Source organism: Dermacentor silvarum, chromosome 4 (genome assembly GCF_013339745.2).
Source record: "Dermacentor silvarum isolate Dsil-2018 chromosome 4, BIME_Dsil_1.4, whole genome shotgun sequence".
Lineage (NCBI taxonomy): Eukaryota > Metazoa > Arthropoda > Arachnida > Ixodida > Ixodidae > Dermacentor > Dermacentor silvarum.
In genome coordinates, this window is record NC_051157.2 from 44,015,714 (window position 1) to 44,037,476 (window position 21,763).

Genomic DNA, 21,763 nt, shown 5'->3' on the forward strand with positions numbered 1-21,763 from the left:
AGTTATACCCTCGCTAAGAGAAAAAAAAATATGAAAACGAGCACTGCGGTACGCTACTACAACCACATCTTTGTATAACTTCCTCTGACGTCGATCGCTATCAGCAGCTGCGCGTTCACCCTCGCGTTTGCCAGGTCCATATACTAGTATTTAGCACAGCGGCCGCAGTAAGCCATGAAGCTTATTCGAGGCAAAGACCCTTAAAGTCCTTGTACACATTGCGCATTCGTACGGAATATCTACGACGCCGCTATTAGTTGTCCGGGTGAGTTTTGATTTACTTAAGTGGCGGTGTTTCGGTGTGAATACGGGACCTTTCAGCAACATGCCTCTAATTACTAGAAATACGCCTGTGCGGCATGTTGTATGTATTTATGAGGAAATAGGTAGTTACAATTTCTCAACTGTGTACTGGGATAGCCGGCTCTTATGTAGTCTACCTTCTCATGTGTGTGCAGTTATTAAACAAGCAAGCAACAAGGAGCTTGAGAGACAATGACAATTTTCGCTTGTCAAAACACACGGCAGCGGCGCGCAAAAATATATCGGACGATGATGGCTAACAAATCTCTGAATTAACCAAGTCTTTCTAATGAACATTTATAAGCCTTGAGCGCGTCCGTTGAAATTCTGAGAATCATACGAGTTAGTGCTCAAGTTATGCCCACTGTGAGGTTAGCATCCGTTTGGATACATCCAGCCAACTTATTCTTACACCGTGATCCAGCCCTAAACTTTCTGCTAAAGGACGTTCCACATATTCTTGTGCGAAGAGGTCTGAGTATAGTGTGAGTTGACGAGACTACGTCAAAGGCCAATATATTTTGTCAATAATTTTAACCAGGCATAAGTCGATACTTGTTATCATCTCAAGTGAACACCTGTTTCAATCCCACAACAACTAGAGCTAGAGCTCTGAAAACAAAAATCCGAGGACACATAAGCACTTTTTATTAGTCATGAATCCGAAACCATTATTGTCCAACTGAACACCGCTGAGCGGTCCTTCGAGTTATAAACTCCTTGAGGGCATGCGAGCGTGTGGAGAAGCTTGGCCAAGGCCTCCTAGATAGCACAAGGCCGGTGCACTTCAACCTGTGACGTCATCCTGCATGCCTTGCTCGACCGCCATAGAACTTAATGGGGACGCTCCCTAAGAAGCAGCAGTGATTTTGACGTCACCACTTTCGTCCCGCCGTGCTTGGCAACGGAAATTTCGGCCCAAGTAGCATGATGTCATAAAGAAGAGTGCACAGGCCTGTTATCGGAGGCGCTGGTTTTGCCCAGTGGGATAAGACTGAGCATGGCTTCTGAGCATGGGGTCATACGTTCGAAACTTACTACCACCAACAATTCTTCTTTTTCCATTTATCCTGTTTATATAGCAATTTCTTTATAGCGATTACCGAGGCGAAGTTAGAACGCAGGCGAGAGCTTGCGCGGACAAGGAACGGGCGGTTAAACACAGGCTTCTGAGAGCGAGGGTGACGTGGCATCGCGGTTTGCTCTCTCCCCTCACGCAACTCCCCGCGCGCCAGCGGATGTTCCCTCTCGTCCGCTTTGCTCCGACGAGGCACACACGTGACGTAGCGTCGCAGCCAATGGGAATTTAGGTGTCGCTTCGCTGCTACAGATGCCGGATTTTTCGTTCAACGAGCCATTTGATGCTTTCGCATCAAAAGTAATTTACAGGGCATATTCGAGATTATCGCCGAATTTTATGTCCTTCGTTGCGCTCAGTTTTGCCAAGTAAATATTGTCACTTTGTCTCTGATTCCATATTCACATAACTGTATACAGTCGTGGTGGAAACAACCTGTAGATAGTTCACTTGAAACGCGTTGTTGCCAAGAAACAAACTCACTCAAAAACAAAAGCTGTTGCATTAGATAGTCGATGCCAAGGCCGAAAATAGCTGGCGTTTGTGGCGGCGCGTAGCGAGCGTTGCAGGCTGCTATATAGTTAACACTGATCGTTAACCATGTGTTGCTCAGACGACAGCTGTGAAGGTACGTAACCTGTACGCGCCACTCACATGCGGCTTTGCTTTTAACACACTTCTCTGTCGGCGGTTAAGGTCGCATTTGTATGCGGTAGAATTTGAGACTCTGCTCAAAGTGAATTGTAAAAGAACTGACGAAGTGTTCCATTTATGTCAGTTTTGTTTTTTAAACGAAGAACGCCTAAATTATAACATACTCCTTTATTTCGTCGATAGTACGAAATAACGTCGTTAGTTAATGATACCGAGGTGGAAATAAGAAAAATTTGGAGGACGCTTAAACTTCGCCTTTAAGAATGGAACGCGATAGCATTCAAAAAACCCTGGCTGCTTATCAGGCTTCCCGGCCGCTGCAGCTTTTTAACAGTGGAGCTGTTTAAGCTCTTGGTTGCGCCGCGTAGTGCGAACAAAAAATTTCGCCTGGCGATGACGTTACCGCGCGTTGCCTAGCAACCACCTCGAGGAGCGACGTGTGCTACGTGCCATGCACGCCTTGACATGGAAGGTTAAGAAGAGGGAAGGAGAGCATGCGCGCGGCGCGCGCTATGCTCGGGAGAGAGAAAGAAAATGAGAGCGAGAGAGAGGAACAAATTGTAGCAGCACCAGCGAGGCAACGCGCAAAGCTGCTACCGACGTCGTTCGCGTTTCCCCGTGTTCGCGCCTTATGCGCGCGGTGCCCGTGATGCAGTCGGCGCCACTGAAGGCGGCTCGGCAGGTTTCGACAAGCCACGCCCCGGCAAGTGTGGAGGCGCAGCTTGGCCGTGACGTCACCGGGGAAATAAAGCTCGGAGCCACCGCGACAGCGGCAGAACTCTCGTTGACTCTGTGGCGAGTGTATGTAGCCTTGACATGGGACGACCAAAGAAGATCCAGACACCCGAAGAAAAAGCCGCTCATCTTGAAGCGCCTCGCGCGGTCAAGCGAGAATCTGCGCGTCGGCGGCGAGCCGATTCGCAGCACTTAGCATTTCCTAGCAAAACTTAGTTAAGCCTAGTAGTAGTAGTAGTAGTAGTAGTAGTAGTAGTAGTAGTAGTAGTAGTAGTAGTAGTAGTAAAACTTTATTATATTCGGAAACCGGACAAGCTCCTACCCCAGTCCTACCCCAGTCCTACCCCAGTCCCAGTTAAAGACGAAGTTTGTCCAGCAGGGTGGTGCCCCTATTCCAAGGCCCCACTAGCACGGGCCATCCGCTCAGCTCGTTGGATCAGTCGTAGCTGATCTTCCAGGGCCGGGCTAGACAGCAGCGCCTCTCATTCGTTCCACGTGCCGTTTGTTTCCTGTTCTTCTCCGTGTTCTGCACACTCCCACGTGATGTGAAAGAGTGTTGGTGTTGCTCCACACCACAGGCATATGTCTCTGTATGCCGTGGGGTAGATCAGGTGGAGTGTGTGCAAATTTATGTAGGTGTTCGTCTGTAATCTTCGCAGCAGTGTTGCCTCTGCAGCGCTGAGTTTACCATGCGGGGGTGGATAGATCTTTCTATTTTCTCTGAAGTATTTCATAATTGTTGCAAATCAAGGGTCTAGGAGTGTAGGGTCCTCTATTGCAGAGTCTGGGGCGGCACGGTGATTTGTAAAGCCTCGAGCCGCCTCGTCCGTATGCAGGTTCCCGGTGACACCCTCGTGCCCCGGTGCCCAGGTCACAGTTTGGATGTATTGAACCGTGGAGTCCCATCCAGTCCCGACAAGTATTCGGAGCGCCTGTGATCCAACTTTGCCCCTTAGATAGTTTCTGCAAGCTTTGTGTGAGTCTGTGATAATCGTTAATGGAGCTTTTCGCGTCCAGCCCTCTTTTATTGCGAGCGCAATTGCAACCTCTTCTGCTGCTGTTGTATAAGCACGATCTATTGAAGCGCAGGCTGTAATTTTCCCTCTACAGTCCGTGACCACTGCCACCGCCTTCCTTGCATCTGTCTGATAAGGCGCAGCGTCAGTGAATCTTGCCGTATTTATGTATTTTGTCATTTTATTGCGATAGCAATTATATGGACACTTCTACCGGATTTCTGTCGTCGCCTGTCGCCGTGAGGTTCCGTATAGATTTCAAGGGCGTCGCCGCGCGCCGTATGCGCGAGCGAAAGCGCCCGGGGGACGCGAGCTATCACGGGGAACGAAGCCCCCCCCCCCCCCCCCCCCCCCCGCGCGCTATCATGGAGAGCGAACGCTCGGCGGAAAGCAAACGTGACCGTCGCGCGAAAGACCGTGGGGGTATGGAGAGGGAGGGAGGCGGGGCGGCGCTGTGCTCCGGCACCAAAGGCGTATCTTGCCACTCAATCTCCCACGCGAAAGCAACAAAGCGGGAAGAGGGGGGGGGGGGAGGGGGGCAGCTTCTCCTCTGCTAACAACTACTCCTTTGCGCTTTGCCCGGGGATGCCGGTCGTCCGCACCGTCTCTTATCTCCACACGGCTCTGACCTTTGTATGCGCTGTGCATTCGCCGCTCAGTTTCCGTTGAAGCGATATACCGCGCGAACCTGCGCTTGCTGCCAGCGTTTTGACAGTCGTTGGCTGCGGTCATTCAGTGTGATCTATTCATGTTTGCTTGTGCGCGCTGACACCACGATTGTTAATTCAGTTAGTAAGCCAATGTGTCCAAGTTTATGCAGCCGATAAATCTACTATCCCTACTCCGAATAGCTCTCTACTAATTTGCTATCGCAATCGATGCTTCGCCTTTCGGGCGAAACTGCGACATTTTTTTTTCAATGTATTGTGCCCTAGCCGTTCTTCTCCCAGCATGCAGGGTAGGATCCATGTTATTTGGTATGGGGGATACCATGTACCATTCTCTAGTTCGTTGGGTATCTCATTAGTTTCTTGATGTTTTTGTATTAGTGCATCACGCCCTAACTTGCTTAAGACTTCTCTGTCCTGTTGGAGTCTGGAGCAGGCGATTTTCTTGTGTTCGTAGCTGTGCTTCTGTTAATTCTTCAATCGTGTTGTGTAGACCAAGCGCCAGTAGCTTGTCGTTTGAAGTATTCCTAGGTAATCTTAGAGCAGTCTTGTTGGACATTCTTATTATTTGGTTTGCTTTTTCTTTCTCTTCCCTGTTCATATTATGATAGGGGAGTGAGTATTTGATGCGGCTGACGACGAGACTTCGTACTAGTCGGAGGGTATCTTGTTCTCGCATCCCCGTACGATTGTTTGTTATACGGGCGATCATGCGTGATATCTGTTGCACTGCTGATTTGAGGGCATTTAGTGTATGCAGGCATCTCTGATTAGCTTGCAGCCACATACCAAGTATTCTTATGGTATCTCTCTCTTGAATAATTTTTCCTTCTAGCTTGACTTGCAGCTTTAGACTCGGGTCCGTCCTTAGTGATTTTCGCTTTGTAAAGCGGATAAGCTCCGACTTTTCCGCTGAGCATTGGAGTCCCCGTAGTCTCATGTACCCTTATATATGGTGCTAGCTTCCTGTTGTAGTCTATCTTCTTTTTCCGCTAGGCTACCTGTAGTTGTCCATACGGTTATGTCGTCGGCATATATCGTGTGTTGTAGACCGGCGATTTCTTTGAGTTACTTTGCAAGGCCTATCATGGCAACGTTGAAAAGTGTGGGTGAAATTACCACCCCTTGTGGTGTTCCTTTGTTTGGTGGCCGAATGGTGTCGGATTCATAATCCCCCATCTTGATTATTGCAGTTCTCTGATTAAGGAAACTCTGGACGTACTGAAATATTTTCTGTCCACAGTTAGTTTCCTCCAGCCCTTCAAATATTCATTTGTGACTGATGTTATCGAAGGCTCCTTTTATGTCAACGGCCATGATGGCATTTTCCCCACCTCTGAGACGTTCGTTAGTACTTCTTCTTTTAAGAGTAGCAGGATATCTTGAGCTAAAAGGTGTGGGCGAAAGCCAAACATTGTGTTGGGCATCAGTCCATTGTACTCAAGATGATTTAGGAGTCTGGCGTTGACCAGTCTTTCAAACATTTTTCCTAAGCAGGACGTAAGCGAGATTGGTCTCAGGTTCTCGATGCTCAGCTTTTTTACTGGTTTAGGCACCATGACCACAATCGCGTGTTTCCATTATCGTGGCACAGTGCCTCCAAGCCAATGTTTGTTAATGTATTTTGTGAGAGCTACAATGGCTTCGTTATTTAGGTTTCTGATCATAACGTTAGTGATTCAATCTGCACCCGCAGCCATGTTCTTTTTTGTACTAAAGATTGCTGCTCTGACTTCTGCCTCAGTGAAAGGCTTGTCTAGCTCAGGTTGCGGTGATCCTTTATACCTTCCGTGGTATGGAACTATCTTCCCGTCTTCCCCAAAGCATTTTTTATGAATGGCTTGAATGAGATCTTCTTTTGTGCCAGGGTAGGACTGTATTAATCTTTCGATGGCATTACTGTTTTCACTTTTCGTCTTTGTTGGGTCAACCATGGCTTTAAGTATGTTCCATGTTTTGGCCGTGCCCAGGGTTCCGTTGAGTGAATCACAGAATCTGGCCCAATTGGTTGAGGCTAGTTGATTGGCGTATTCTTTTGCACGCTGGGTGATATCTTTGATTTTTGCCTTTAATTTGATGTTACGCTTTTGCCTTTTCCATCTTTTTGTAAGGCTTCTCCTTGCTTCCCAGAGATCTAATAGGTGGGAGTCGACCTCAGGCGCCTGGTTTGTTCTTGTTATTTCCTTTGTGTACCTTTCTTTTTGACTTCTTATTTCGTCGCACCATTTATTTAAGTTTGCTATGTCTGTGGCGGTCATCCGTATTTCCAGTGATTTCCTAGCTAAACGCATGCTAGTCTGTTATGTTGGCTGCGCCAATATTTTTACGGATTTGGTTTGTGCGTATCGTGGTGCATATAATATAGTGGTCACTGCTTAGATTTTCTAGGGTGTTGCACCACTCCACAGCCTGACAATTTTTGCACATGGTTAGATCCGGACTTGTGTCATCGTATTTACTGTTTCCTTTTCTTGTTGGATCTGTTAAGAGTGCCATGCCTGTCTCTTCTATTTGTTTTGAAATGTTCTTCCCATTGTTATCCTGCGTTAGGTATCCCCAACTTGGGATCTTTTGCATTAAAATCGCCCACAACTATTAGAGAGTTGTGTTTCGCTAGTTTTACTGCGTCTCCAAAGAGCTGCTCGAAGGTTATCTTTCTCTGTTTAGGTGGACTATAAATGTTTAATATGCAGCACTGTTCTTTTTCTTGCCTTTACATAAGATTTCTGTAATGGTATGTGGTATTTCGATTCCTTCTATTGGTTTATGCTGTATTGCCGTTATGGATTTGTGGACTAATGTCGCCACTTTCCATTTACTGTTTTTATTGACGTCTTCACCGTGAGTATCGTAACCCTGTAGGCTTGGCTTGACTCCAACCTCTTGGAGGGCTATTACAGCTGGTGGCCTCTGTTGTTTGGCCACCAGCTGTAATAGCTGTCCCTTCTTCTGTCGAGCACTCTTCGGTAGTTTTTGCTGGTCGGTTAGGCATTTTCGGCGGATTCTTGTGTCGTGCTTATTATGCCGTGCCTGTTCTATACTTTTTCTGCTCTTTCTCTTATGTAGCTACCATTGGTATGATTTCTCAATGATTTTGTGAATTCTATTTGTTGCGCTTGGATTTTCTTTTCCATAGCTTCTACTTTTCTGTCTACCAGCGCCATGACTTGTTCGACGACGGAGAGAATTATTTCTTTTATGGCTTCTTTCAGAAACGATATCGTGACTGTAGAGTCTTCGCTCGTTCTTGATGCGTTGTGTTGTTGTTGCTGCTGCCCTACCAGGGAGGTTCGAGTGGATTTCTCTTGCGGTTGTTGTTGTTGGTGCTGCTTTTGTTGGCTTCTAAGTTGCCTATTTTCTCTTTCTAGATCCCCCATCCTTACGCGCATTAACTCTAATTCTTTCTCTAGTCGTGAGAGTTGTGTGTGAGTAGGGGCCGTATTCTGAAACGTTCGCCTAGGCGAAATTTCTTTTTTCGCTTTCAGGCGTGCGCCGATTGGCTGTTTTAGCAAAATTGGATGAGCTGATTGGGTGGTTGAGCCCGACGTCATTCAATTTTGCTCAACCAGCCAATCAGCGCGCACGCTGATTTCGTCTAGGCGAAATTTCGCCTAGGCGAACGTTTCAGAATACGGCCCTAGTTGTTTGCGTATGGTGTGGAGCAGGTTGGGAGGCTGCTGCTGCCCAGTTTACCCTGTTTTTCTGCTGCTGTTGTTGCTGCTGCTGCTTCTGCTGCTGCGACGTCTTACTTGCTCTTCTTATTCTTGTCCTGGAATAACCTAGGTCCATGACCAGCTCCACGGTTTACTCCAGCCTTGCACCAGTAGTGCAAGCTGCCCACATTTTTAGGGGCGAAGCACCTTAGGGCCGAGCGTTGTCCCTCGTTGCCGTTGTCCGTAGCGTTTTGTGTTGACATTGACACCATATGTGTTCCTGTACTTCCAGTTCCTGCGGTAGTAACTATGCTGGCGTAGCATAAAGCATTGGAGTAGCCAGCTCCCGATGAAGGGGCAAGGCTATCCACTCTATTCACAAAGTCGACCGGTTCGGAGCTTGTTGCCCTCCGAAGTGCCGTTGATTATATTAACAACCAGCTTACTCGGTGGGCATTATTCAGAGGCTCAAAGGCGGCCCTGCAATGTCTTTTGTCAGCTCTTCGACGCGGGTCCTGTGAACTACTTGTGTCGGAGATACGAGAAGCGCACCATCATATGATCGCGAAAGAAGACGACATCGTGTTTCAGTGGCGGCCGGGTCATTGCGGTACGTATCTCCGGCCAAGACCTCGCCGACGAAGCTGCAATGAAATCCCACGATGGACAAACCATGTTTATGTACCTTTATCGAGGACTGACGCAGCCCAACACTTAAGCAAGCTAACGCACCCTATGACATTGGAGAAGTGAGTGAGTGAAATAACTTTATTGAGGTCCTGAGAAGACGCAGGGAAGACCCCGCGCCACCCGGCTAGTCCCACGTAGGAGAAGTGGCACACACAATTCACCCATGCACCGATTGCATTCTTTCGACCCATCTATGCCGCTGCGGCAGTTACCTGGGCTTCCGCGAAGTGAAGAAACAGTGATGTGCAGCTTACACTTGGGCGTTGGATTTACCAATGCATATACGTGTTTGATTGAAATGGCTGATAGGGTCGAGTACAATGATTGCGGTGTCGCTGAGACTATAGAACGCCTACTGTGCTATTGTCAATCTTTTGAAAATGAAAGACATGACCTCCGCACAGCTCTAAATCAGTTGGATAGAAAACCGTTCACCTTGAACAAGATCTTGGGACCATGGCCAAGCATAACGCAACTACAAATAGCCACAAAAGCGCCGCTGCGATTTTTAAAACTGCCGGATTGAGTAACCATCGGTGATCCGGACTGAGTCATTGTCAGTGATAGCAGCATACGCAACTACAAATAGCCACAAAAGCGCCGCTGCGATTTTTAAAACTGCCGGATTGAGTAACCATCGCTGATCCGGACTGAGTCATTGTCAGTGATATAGAGCACAAAACTGTCACCCAGTCAACGATATCCACAGTAGACTTTTTCATAACGCAACTACAAATAGCCACAAAAGCGCCGCTGCGATTTTTAAAACTGCCGGATTGAGTAACCATCGGTGATCCGGACTGAGTCATTGTCAGTGATATAGAGCGCAAAACTGTCACCCAGTCAACGATATCCACAGTAGACTTTTTCTTCTTCTCCTAATCTTTCCCTCCCCCTTTCCCTTCCCCCAGTGTAGGGTAGCCAGCCGGGCTCAGTCCTGGTTAACCTCCCTGCCTTTCATTATATATTCTCTCTCTCTTTCATCTCTCTCTTTCTCTCCTTCTGGTGCGGGTTGTTATGTCTCGTTGTCATTAATTTGGCTGGATTTATTTTTTTACTCCAATCAGTAACTGTAATCTTGGAATCGGACGATGTTGAAGAAGGAAGTATGCGTAGTGGGCGCCGGGCCAAGCGGCCTGGCATGCGCCCGCCAGATGCTCGACTACGGCTTCAACGTGGTGCTGTACGAGCGGTCCGCAGATATTGGAGGTCTCTGGTCGTACCACGACGATGACGTCGAAGGACAGCCGTCGGTCATGCGCACCACCGTCACTAACACCAGCAAGGAGATGAGTGCATTCAGGTATCGTCATCACCATCGTCATTATCAGCCTTTTTTCATAGAGTTGGTACATTGCCGTGTTTTCTTTATGTCCACTGCCGCACGAAGGCTCCAGCGGTCTCCAGATACCTCTATTATGCGGCAGCCGGCTCTATCCTGAATGCTCGCAATTTTCCTCATCTCTTAACACCACCTAATCCTCTGCCGTACTGGACTGTGTTTCCCATCTCTTGGCATGAATTCTGCTACTCTAAATTACCACTGCTTATTTACTCTATACATTCCCTAACCATCAGCTACGGGCCGCATTTGTCATCTGGTCTGTACTGCCGTTTTTCGAGATATATACTGGTAACGAATTCAGATGATCTTAAGCTCAGGTATAGGTAGCGTGAACCTTTTGCAATGTCGGCGCCGGACTGTTTGGAGTTTCGCTAGCGCGAGAAAACAGTTTAAGCTGGCAGCTTTAGTGCGCAGTTCCTGGGACCAAATAACGCGAAAATACTGTAAAATTTATGAAGTCGTAGTAATTTCGTGAGCGTCGCGGTTAGTGCGCGAAATTCAGAAATAAACTGTGTACTTTGGCCTTGATATCCTTCGGCAATAAGGATCACTTATCTGCTTGAGAAACTTCTCGAAGAGAAAATCTAGCAGCTAAGGTTACTCTAGTGCTTCTTCTTAGTTCCTTTCTAACTTGGTTCAATATTAGCCTAATCCCGCTGTATGAAGGAGTCGACTGCGTGACGAGAAAGGTCCTAAGAAACCGAAAATACAGCTTATGGACCATCGTTTTTTTTTTTTTTTTACTACAGAGTCAACGGTGCGAAGGGTCAGTAGATTTGCTTCTTGCAATGCGCAATAACACAATAGCAGCGCCGCGAGTATCGGCAGTATATAACGTGCGTATATATGCGAAAACACTCGTTTGTGAAAATGTGAGATTGGATTATCAATGACACGAAGTACAGGGACAGTCTACCAATGTTTATGAAAGCCTGCGAAAATCATATGATTCAGAACGCCATCGCTCAGATCGTCGGCATAAATACACATATTGTAGTGAAATTTCACATTTTCTCCCCCATCCCAATTCCCTTCTAAAGGAATAATCAAGCAGAACAAGAACCCCTGCCCTCATCGTATACGTAGCGGGCTCAAGTCATGCAAAAATCAATGAGCAGGAAAATAGCTATTAATACAACTTTTACTATAAATTGCAAGAATCGAAACTATTTTAAACATTTTATTATCGGGAAGTAACCACAGCGTGAACGAACAGCTGATTGAATGCCAGGGCTAATTCTTCCGCATACCCACGAACATTTGTCTCTCCCATGAAGTGGCCTGAGACCTATTGCCTCAGAGATGTCAGAGCTTTGCATTGAAAAATGCCGTAATCTGCTAAAGAAATCTAAAAACAACAGACTCATCTTACTATCCCCGTCACAAACAAACACTAGAGAGGACGCCGCACTAAACCGCCAAACCGAAACACTTACCTCAAACACTTACCTCAATGCGCCTTACTCAAAACACCATATTGACCTACCACCGGCATGTCAGGTACGTGGAAAAGACATGATGGCACTCGATACTCAATATGAAGGCCCCACACTGTTCTCTACAACTTTTTGACTGGCTCAAACATCCCACCCTGCCTTTTCTACACCTGGTAGAGCTGGATCGCTCAACCAGAAGAGCTATACGCCTATACACCATAATCACTGCTGGTGGTCTCCATAAAACAAGTCTGTGGGTCCAGACAAATGGACTCAGCACCAAGCCTGGGGACCCAGCTGGACTCCGACAGCAACGACTCTGACTAGGAATCCCTCAGAAATAAAGTTTATCTCTCTTTTATTACATTTACGTGCAGCCAAGTGGTGGGAGGATATCTTTTTCACCACGGCCCACATCGAGTTGCAACCGAAACCAAACTGTCTCTCACTACACTGTGCATCATCCAACAGCACCCCCGAAGATGTCCCTGCGCATTGTATGGGCTCCGGATCACTACGGCAGGCCTGGAAACGAGGCTGCTAACACCATCGCTCGAGCATTGACTCACCGAGCGGGCGCAGAGAGCAACGCAGCCGAAACCAAGCACTATAGACCCCGCACTATAGACTGCCGCGACAAACATTACAGCCCCCCCCCCCCCCCCCCACACACACACACATACAAATCCTATACCTAGAGACCGTGCGCTCCAGACCAGTTCCTTCCCTCATCCTTCTCAGCTCTACCTATTCTGTCCTAACCAGCACTCCACACATTGCCGCTTTTGCGAGAAGCCCGTGACGCACAGACACACGGTAGGCGGATGCTAACAGTCTCCACTTACACCCCCCAACCGAGTTTTGGGAAAGAGGCTTGGTGAGCTCCTGTCCGGACGACCAGATTCGGCTAGTCGAAAGCGCTATTAATGCCACCCGAGCTCAAGGCATCCTGGACAGAAGTCGCCATCCTTAAGCATCAAGACCAAACCCATCTGTTGGTCATTCAATAGACGCTTATTCTTTCTCTCTCCGCGCGACTTTCCCGGCTCGCAGTGACTATCCACCGCCCAAAGACCTCCCCAACTACATGCACCACACCAAAATGCTGGGCTACTTCCGGAGCTACGCCGACCACTTTGGCGTGACCAAGCACGTTCGGACGAGACACGACATAGTGCAGGTGACGCCAGCCACCGACTACGAGAACACGGGGCGCTGGGACGTGCTCGTCAGAGACCTGAAAGCGAACACCGAACGCATGGAGACTTACGACGCCGTGGCCGTGTGCGCGGGCCACCACGTGCACCCGAACGTGCCACACTTCAAGGGGCAGGAGAAGTTCCGCGGCCGGATCGTGCACACGCACAGCCTCAAGAACGCCGACAAGTTTCGGGACCGCCGGGTAGCCGTGGTTGGCATCGGAAACTCGGCGGTCGACGCCGTAGTGGACGCCAGTTACGTTGCCCTCGAGGTAAGCATCACGTAACCGCTTAATCGTGACTACATCGTCATTTCCTTAATGTATTGAGACCAATTACACAGATCATTGCGTTTTGTGCGTGTGACCACGCTTCTGCAGCAGCTCGGAGGTTTCAAGAGTCAGTGGAGGTCATTCACGTTGTCACGTCAGACACGTGGCGCTTGAGGTAAGCGCGACGTAAGAGTTTCGTCACCTCTGCACGGATCCATTTCGCTAATGCCCCACACCAGGGCCAGAATATGTAACGATTCTTGTTCAATGCTCTTTCCTTTTCGCGCTTCTCTAGAGGTCCGAGTGGTGCTCGATCCACACAAGCTATCACCAAGGCAGGCCGACCATGATTGACAAGAAATGAATGGAATCGACCGAATAGAACACTTAAGAAACTTGCAGACGTGCTATACCAGCCCAATTCTGGGTCCTGTCAAATTCCTCCGTGTTTTCAAGTTCCATCATGTTGGCGTTTTGAGTCCGTCAAAGAGGGCATAATGAGCCAGTCAGAGCTGACAAAAGGGCGAATTGGACAATATATGGCGCAATTTGACAGTTTTGCATAATAGCACCCCTGACGTACCGTTGCGTAAGCGTGTGACTGCGCGTTTGTACATCAGCTGGCCGAGTATGAAGTCTCATGAAATTTTCGACTAGTTGTTCCGCAGCGCTCTTGCAGCGTTGCTATGTTTGCCAAATGCAGCTTTAAGCGGTAATAAGGAGGTGAAATCGCGTAAATCTAAGTTTATTCATTGCTAATATATGGCCCACTTACGCTCACAGTAACGCTTACATTTGCTGTCTTATGAGACCTTTGAAAAGCTACGGAGCGCTTTAAAATGACCAGTAGAAGATGCCATTGGAGTCTCAGCGTCACAGAGTTTGAAAGAGACAAAGACAGGACGAAGGACAAATAACATTCGCGGGCATGTGCATTTGCATGTACCCTCGTATGCAAAATAACAGTCAATGCAACCCCCCCCCCCCCCCCCCCTAGCCCTTCAACGTGGTGCCGCGACGAAAACATGGCTGTTCCAAATGTTGTTATAACCTGTTGAAATGTGTTGGAAACATGTTGGACGCAGTTTGTTGCTCCATCCAACACGCAGGATAGTATACCTGGCCCTTCCTGGCTGCTTAAGCAATAAATTCCTCGCAGACGTATCTGTCCACGAGGAGAGGAGCCTGGTTGTTGAAGCGCGTCGGCCCCAACGGCGTGCCCATCGACATCTTTCTTAAAACACGACTCAAGACCTACCTAATGCGCGCCTTACCGAACTCATTGGCCAACGACTACGCGGAGAACATCTTGAACGGATTCTTCAACCACGAGGCTTACGGGCTCAAGCCCAAGCACCGCTACAACGAGCAGCGTCCGACCATCAACGATGCGTTGCCGAACCTCATCCTCAGCGGAATGGTTCGCGTCAAGAAGGACATCGTCGAGTTCACCGAAGACGGTGTGCTCTTCCAAGGTGACGACAAGGTGATTCGTCGTGCAACTTAGGTGTTGGTAAATTTTTCTATCCCTTATTTCATCAAAACTAACTCTTCAGTTTGTAACATTAGTTGCACAAGCCATGCGCGTCACTCTTCGGGTCATCGGTAAAACAGTGACCTAGGCAGGAAGGTGCAGGTTTGCGCTGCGCCATGCGGTATAAAAGTGCGCGAACTGAACCGTGGTGTGTCGGAAATCTTACTGTAATAATTTGTTTTCGAGCACACTTATCGAACTACGATTGCGCGGGGAAAATGTTCCTGTCATCTGTGCGTCGTATGCATGCGAAAATCATGTTCGAATTCAAGTATAGCGTCTAAAAGCTGGGAATCGACTTTTAATCATTGACAGTGCACGAAGGTCGAGCAAATAACCTTGATCAAAAGAGTTGAAGTTGGCAGAAGCCTCAAAACGTGCTTCATTTGAAAAGTGCTCGACAGTGCAGGTGATGAGGCTATCTGGGATGACAAAGATGTTTGTGAAGCGGTTGATGATGATGAGCTGTCATATCTAGGTCACGGTGCTGCTTGTATCGCTGTGCTGAAACCCCACTGAGACAAAATCATCCAAAGCTCTTTAAGGGAAAGCGAAGCAGGCGAATCTGTTTTGACAATATACGGAGGTACGGAGTTTCTTGGCACGAGTTTCGCGAAGAGCGCGTTTCTATTTACCGTTTGTACGAAACGAAACGCCGACTCTATATGAACTACAGCAAATATAGGTGCAGGAGGATAACTGTAGTAAATGTGTGTGACGTAAAAAAAAGCGTGCAACAGCAAAACGTAAGTGAGCACGTACATAATTTTATACTCGTAGGTGTGAATGAAACATGCAAATGTTATCACATATCAACCCTTTCCAATGTTTTCGCAGATACAGAGGGTCGTTTTTTTTAAGCTATGAGGGACCACAGTGCAAGTAAACGAACACGTCAACAGTTCAAGCGAAAGACCGTTATTGAAAATAAGCTGGCAGGCGCATGCGGGTGCTTTGCACATTTAAATGCATGTGCTAAACTAAATCATCCTTTTTTCCTAGGTATGACTCCTCATAGAGCAGAATCCCACATTATCACTGCGCTAATGGCTGCACGACTATACATCTACGTAAATAAAATCAGCTTTGTCAGCACAATGCATATAGTTTTCCCAAGTACTGAAATATTTCTTGCTTTATACAATGACGAGGAACTCGCACACGCGAGTTCCTCGTCATTAAAAAAATTTATACCTGTCTCATTTTTCACATCACAGAAGAACGCCGGCACAGACTGACATGAAACTCGACCACAGTGTAGGTGTCAGTCTAAATTAAAGTATACCTAAGTATACCTTATCTTACAACCGTGAGCCTAGAAATGCATAGTATGTATCATCTGTCCGGGCCACCAGAATTTACGATGATTATGCATTCTTAATGAGAAAAAAATAAAAGTTATATTTAGCAAGACCTGTCATTCTTTAGCTTCATTCGCGTGAGTAACGCCGAGCAGTCAAGGTATAAACCTCTGGAGATGTGATTATAGAGCAAACTCTGCCTCAGATGACGTCATCTCGGGGCTATGCGCGTGTGGTCTTTCAGCCGACCTTATTGGATGACGTCATCCTGGCCACGGGATACCAGATCAAGCTTCCTTTTTTGCCAAATGACGTGGTGTCCGTGGTGGACAACCAGGTGCAGTTGTACAAGTACGTCTTCCCGCCCCAGTTGAGGCATCCGAGTCTGGCCATCATCGGGCTCGTCCAGCCGCTCGGCCCCATGTTCCCCATATCTGAGTTGCAGGTGAGTCCGTCTCAGACAGTATACGGAGTTTCGTATACCGATCGAAACAAAGCAAAGTGTCAAATGGACGCAGCAGCTATGAAGACATCTTGTGACACGGTGCTCATGAGAGGAGTGGTCTAGAATATTGTGAGCCTGAGCCTCAAAAAAAAAAAAAAAAAAAAAAAAAAAAACTTCCGGTAGCGTGTCTTATCAGCCTACTATGACGAAAAGAAAAAGAAAGCGTTTACAAGTGGACTGAACTTGCAGGACATCTCTTTTCACGCTTCCAAATATAAGTAATGTCACATGCTTCAAGTGTCAATAGGTAAATTTTTTTCGTGTAATTTAAGGGCGATATCGATTCGCGAAATGGTGATTAGCTTCAGAGGAAAAGTGTTGAAAACCAATTGGCTTCTGTCCTGGCGCGTACTACGGCGGCTCACCGCTATCTTTCTTGTCCGCTAAATTTAACGGACTAATTATGTGGGCAAAACCGGAAGCTTCCTTAGGCTCTCTACCTGTAAACAGTGGAATAGTCTTATATTGCATTCTGTGGTTGTGCACTCTTATATGATGGCCTGAAGGTCTCAATCCCGACGCAAACATTTGTACCACCAACAAAAAGTAACGACGCCTTCTGGTTTGAGCACATCGTCCCCAATATTACCACCACTGCTACTGTTTCCATTTCAGCCCCCGTATTTCGCTAAAACGTTAACACTAAAACGTTTACGCACGTACTGGCGGAAATCCTCTACATCCACCTGCATTCTTTTCTTTCCTCCTGTTCTAAATGGTATTGCTCGCAGGCTCGATCGAATAGTGTGTGGCGCATGTGCAGATGTAGGCGAGCGATAGTATACTCACGTGATTTCACGTTCCCAATTTTTTTTTTTTGCAACCCAGTTCCACCAGCTGAATAGCAAGCACCGTTTTTGGTAGACTATGGTGCGAAAATAATTAGTTACCATTGTCGAATTTACCAGTAATCTGGTTGGGAGCCAAAAAAGTTCATGTTACTGCTTCCCTCATTTCTCTCTCAGCACGTCTGTTTTTGGCGCGAAGTTTGAAGTTTCTTGCAGACGTGCTTGACCAGTATTTGCCGTCGCTTGGAGATACTCAGATTATTTCTTGCATTCCGCCTAATTACATCATCATCGCCAGCCTATATTTATGTCTACTGCAGGACGAAGGCCTCTCCCTGCGATCTCCAATTACCCCTGTATTGCGCTAGCTTCCACACTTGAGTCTCTATCACGCCTTACACCCTGCGCTGTATTCCTATAAATGCCCACACTGCGATCAATGCGCAAACACACCACAGCTCACACCCATAACACACCCCACCACACGGCAATGGGAGGCAGCGCTGTCCAGCACCGACTCGACGGACCAGCTCAACCTGGTCAACCGAGCGAGAAGGCCAGCTGAGGCCGCTGGACTCCTGGACAGAGGGGACCACCCACTGCAGAGCGGAGGAGCTACCTACGCTCGTGTGCTTTATTGTATAAAATTTATTCTCTCTCTCTCTCTCTCTCTCTAAAGCCTCTGCATATTATGAAGAGACGTTTATCTGCAGCCACACAAACAACAGTGTAATATGCGAGGTAAATTTTGCATAAGCCTCGCTATTAGCGCTACATGTACCGGTATCTTAGCTATCACGGCGCATGTTCTTTTTTTTTAATTTTTATTTTACGTATGCTTTATTTTTTGTTTTAGAGAAAAACCTTCTTCGCGGATAAACCCAACTGTAAGTATGTTGTTTGCAACCTCCTGAAGATGCCAGCCCAATTTGTGTTCTTATTAATTAATTATTAGCGATTAATTATACAATGTTTCTAGAGAACACACAACGCAGCTCGAGGGCTACCTGACCGAGTTGCGACAAACAATGGTACTGTCAACTCGGGGGCCGCCGAAAAAGGTGAGGACGGAGATTGGGAGTGGGGAGACAGATTGGCCAAATACAAAGATATAACACATTATAAAATGCAGAGGTGTATTTATCCACCGCCTCATCAAAAATGTCACAGTTTCGCCCTAAGGGCGAAGCAATGAATGCGATAGCAACACAGCAATGTCATACGAAGTAAGGTGAGCGGCTTTGGTAGCAATATGAATTGTAGTAAACGTGAGCTGATTAAGTAAGCAGGTGTGCTGCGGCGTAAGTAGACCGACATGAAGAGAGACTCGATGACCACGAGAAGGCGCGTGTGAAACGGTGGTGTTGATGAGAAGCGCTGCCCGTGGGCAGCGCGTGCGATGGGACACACCTGTAGCGCAGCACTGCCGATCCGGGCAGCATTGCATGTGTAGCGTGCGTTGGAAAATGTGGCCCGACTATTACTAACTGTGGTGTGAGCGCGCACAAACAAACATGAATAGATCACACTGAATGACTGCAGACAACGACTGTCAAAACGCTGGCAGCAAGCGCATATACGCCGCAGCGGGCGAAGGTACGTGCGGTCTATCGCTTCAACGGAAACTGAGCGGCGAATGCACAGCGCATAAAGGTCAGAGCCGTGTGAAGATAAGAGACGGTGCGAGCGAGCGACGAGCGCGGTTGTTGGCAGAGTAGAAATGCGCCCCCCCCCCCCCCCCCCGCTTCCTCCGGCGCTCGCTTCCCGCTTCCTTGCTTGCGCGTGGAAGATTGAGTGCGTTTGCTCTCCGTGACAGCGTGCGTCCCCGCACGCTTCCGCTCGGGCATACGGCGCGCGGCGAAGATTTTATCTATACGGAACCTCACGGCGACGGCGACGCCGACGGCAGAAATCCGGTGGAAGTGTCCATATAATTGCTATCGCAATAAAACCAAATAAATCGCAGTCTGCCCAGTGGCGGCAGTTACAAACGAGGACATACTGTAATCCAGTAATGCGGAATTCACTATATCCAGATATTTACACGACAAACGTACGCAAGTCATGCGGCTCAAGAGCAACTCTTGAGCATATGCTGTGGGAATGCCAAGGGCTAACGAGTAGCAACGGCGAGACAGCCTCTAGCGAAAGCCTCGGCGCGCGTTGGTGTGCTGTGCTGCTCAGCTCAGCCCCAGAAGATCAACTGTGGGCAGTCTAGCGGGCCGACGACGCCGCCAGAGCCCAAGGTCTCTTGGCCGACGCCTAGGCAGGGTGAAGCCCACCCTATTAACTTGCCGGACAAAAGTAAAGTTTTTACCTACCTACCTAGAGAATACTTGAAAGCGTCACTTTTATTTGTTTGTGACGCGCAAACAAATAAAAGTGTGCGCAGCTTTTTCTTCCGCATTCTCATCTCACCTATGTTTCTACGTTTTCGGTGACAATATAGGGTTCACTAATATTTGCCTCGCATGCATGTGCACAGAGCCGCTGGATGGCCGAGCTGTTGTCAAAGAAACGTTCGCTCCCCTCGGAGGTTGACATGTTCGAGGACATCTGCAAGAAGCGGGACTCTATGCGACGGCGCTACATCGCATCACCGCGCCACACCATTCAGGTGAACTGGACCAACTACATGGACGAACTGGCCAGCCTGATCGGGGCCCGACCCAACATCCTCAAGTACTTCTTCACAGACAACAAGCTCTTCCGCGCGCTGCTCGGACCCTGCGTTCCGTACCAGTTCCGGCTCGAAGGACCGCACCCGTGGTCCGGCGCGCGGCAGGCCATCCTCGACTCGCACTACAGGGTGATGTACCCGCTCAACGATCGATGCACCTCCTTCGAGAGGAAGAACAAGGGCCCGTTGGCATTCCTCTACCTATTCCTGTTCTTCTTCGTGCTGGCCATTGCATACGTACTTTCCGGACTACGGTAGCATTCCTAGTGACTGCGCCCGTCCTTGTTCATCTCCTCCCGAAGAGCAGCGTTTCAACCCATTTCAAGCAAAATAAATTTATTGCGTCTCTCACCACTCTGGCATCAATTTCAGGAGTATATCGACCATATTTAACATATTACAGTTGAGCGCCTCTACAAGGATTCCGTATGTCCCGGTCGAATTCCTGTGTTTCATATGTATTGTGAACGCCTCTGCAGCGAAGACCACTACAGCGAATTCGCCTGTACGACGAAGAAACTTAGGCTTCTCCACCGACCGATTTGTTACTTTCCAACGAACGCGCATAGCAGCACCACCGATACACTCTCGCAGATAGCCGCCTACGAGCTGTGGTACCGCAGAGGGAGAGCTGGTCTACAGCACAAGAAAGACCGCGTGGGAGGGTCCGGGGAATGCTGTAGCTACTATGGTAGCCGGGTTTCTCCGGGAAACATGTCGTGAACCTCTCGATGCCATGAGGTTGCCTGAAGACGCACATTCCGTTGGAAGAAGTGTCGAGAATAAAATATTCGACTTCTTTCAGTGCAGATTTCTGGAATTCATGGGAAATAAAGGTTATATTTTGTTTAATGTAATTAGACAACTGTGTGATGAACGGCTGGCGCGCAACCTTTACAACGAACTGTACAACGCAGGATTTTGAAGGTCCCAAAGCCCTTCGTTGTAAAGAAAATTGGCTGCAAACGTCACTTTGTGTGTAATTGAAGAAATTATGACATAGATCCGCGGGCATCCCTTTATTGTTCCGTGAAAAATCAGTCATAAAAAAAGGAAGTGAATAAAAAAATCCTAGAACACCTAAGCACTTCTTATGAGTTGTGAACGCAAAAGCATTTATGTTTAATTGAACGCCGCTGAGCGGTCCTTCGAGTTATGAACTCTTCGCGGGCGAGCGAGAGCGTTGAGACGCTTGGCGCGTTTTGATTTGGCAGGCGAGAGCTTGCGCGGGCAAGGAACGCGCGGATAACACAGGCTTCGGAGAGCGAGGGTGACGTGGCGTCGCGGCGATGCCCTCTCCCCTCACGCAACACCTGGCATGCTATCGTTGCAGCAGGCGTTCCCTTTCGCCCGCTCTGCTCCGTCAAGGCGCAGCTCGTGACGTGGCGTCGCAGCCAATGGCAATGGTTGTTTAGGTGCCCTTTCGCTGCTACAGACTACAGACGCTGTATTTCTCGCTCAATGGGCCATCTGATACTTAATTCGCATATTTTGCTGCAATTTCGCCACTGTTTGCTGACCAATGAACTAATCCTCTGTTTAATTTTTGTTAGGAGGTCCCCCTGACAGTTCTTACTTTGGGACCTCTGATTGTTCAATCACAATGCAAAACGAATATATATAACAAATGTATATATTTTGAATAAACTTCAAACTTCAAAAGGTAAAATAGAATCCCGATTCCCATCTAACTAAATCTAACATTTTCTGTGGCCCGCTGCTGAAACCTGAAATGGTGAAACGAAGTGGTGCCCTTTCAGAAGGGCCGCCCTGTACATCGCCTACAGAACGAAGCTGGCGTCATAGACGTTTATTTAAGAGCGGCACACACCTACTGCCATATCCAGTCACCCGCGTTGGCAGCAAAGAGGTTCATGAAAGACCAGCACAGACCGATTAGGACATA

The 21,763-nt window shown here is 48.0% G+C and overlaps 2 protein-coding genes across 2 annotated transcripts in view; one reads left to right on the forward strand and one right to left on the reverse strand.

Annotated features, from left to right (window-relative positions):
- Positions 1–21,763, reverse strand: part of LOC119449908 (zinc finger protein 143) — a 312,907-nt gene that overhangs the window by 191,603 nt on the left and 99,541 nt on the right. The window lies entirely within an intron of this gene.
- On the forward strand, positions 9,880–20,152 carry LOC119449906 (flavin-containing monooxygenase 5). The gene is made up of 5 exons (XM_037713189.2): positions 9,880–10,100; positions 12,632–13,049; positions 14,209–14,535; positions 16,129–16,329; positions 19,663–20,152. Exons 1-5 carry the CDS (start codon positions 9,889–9,891, stop codon positions 20,113–20,115), a joined length of 1,611 nt encoding a protein of 536 aa, XP_037569117.1. The 5' UTR covers positions 9,880–9,888; the 3' UTR covers positions 20,116–20,152.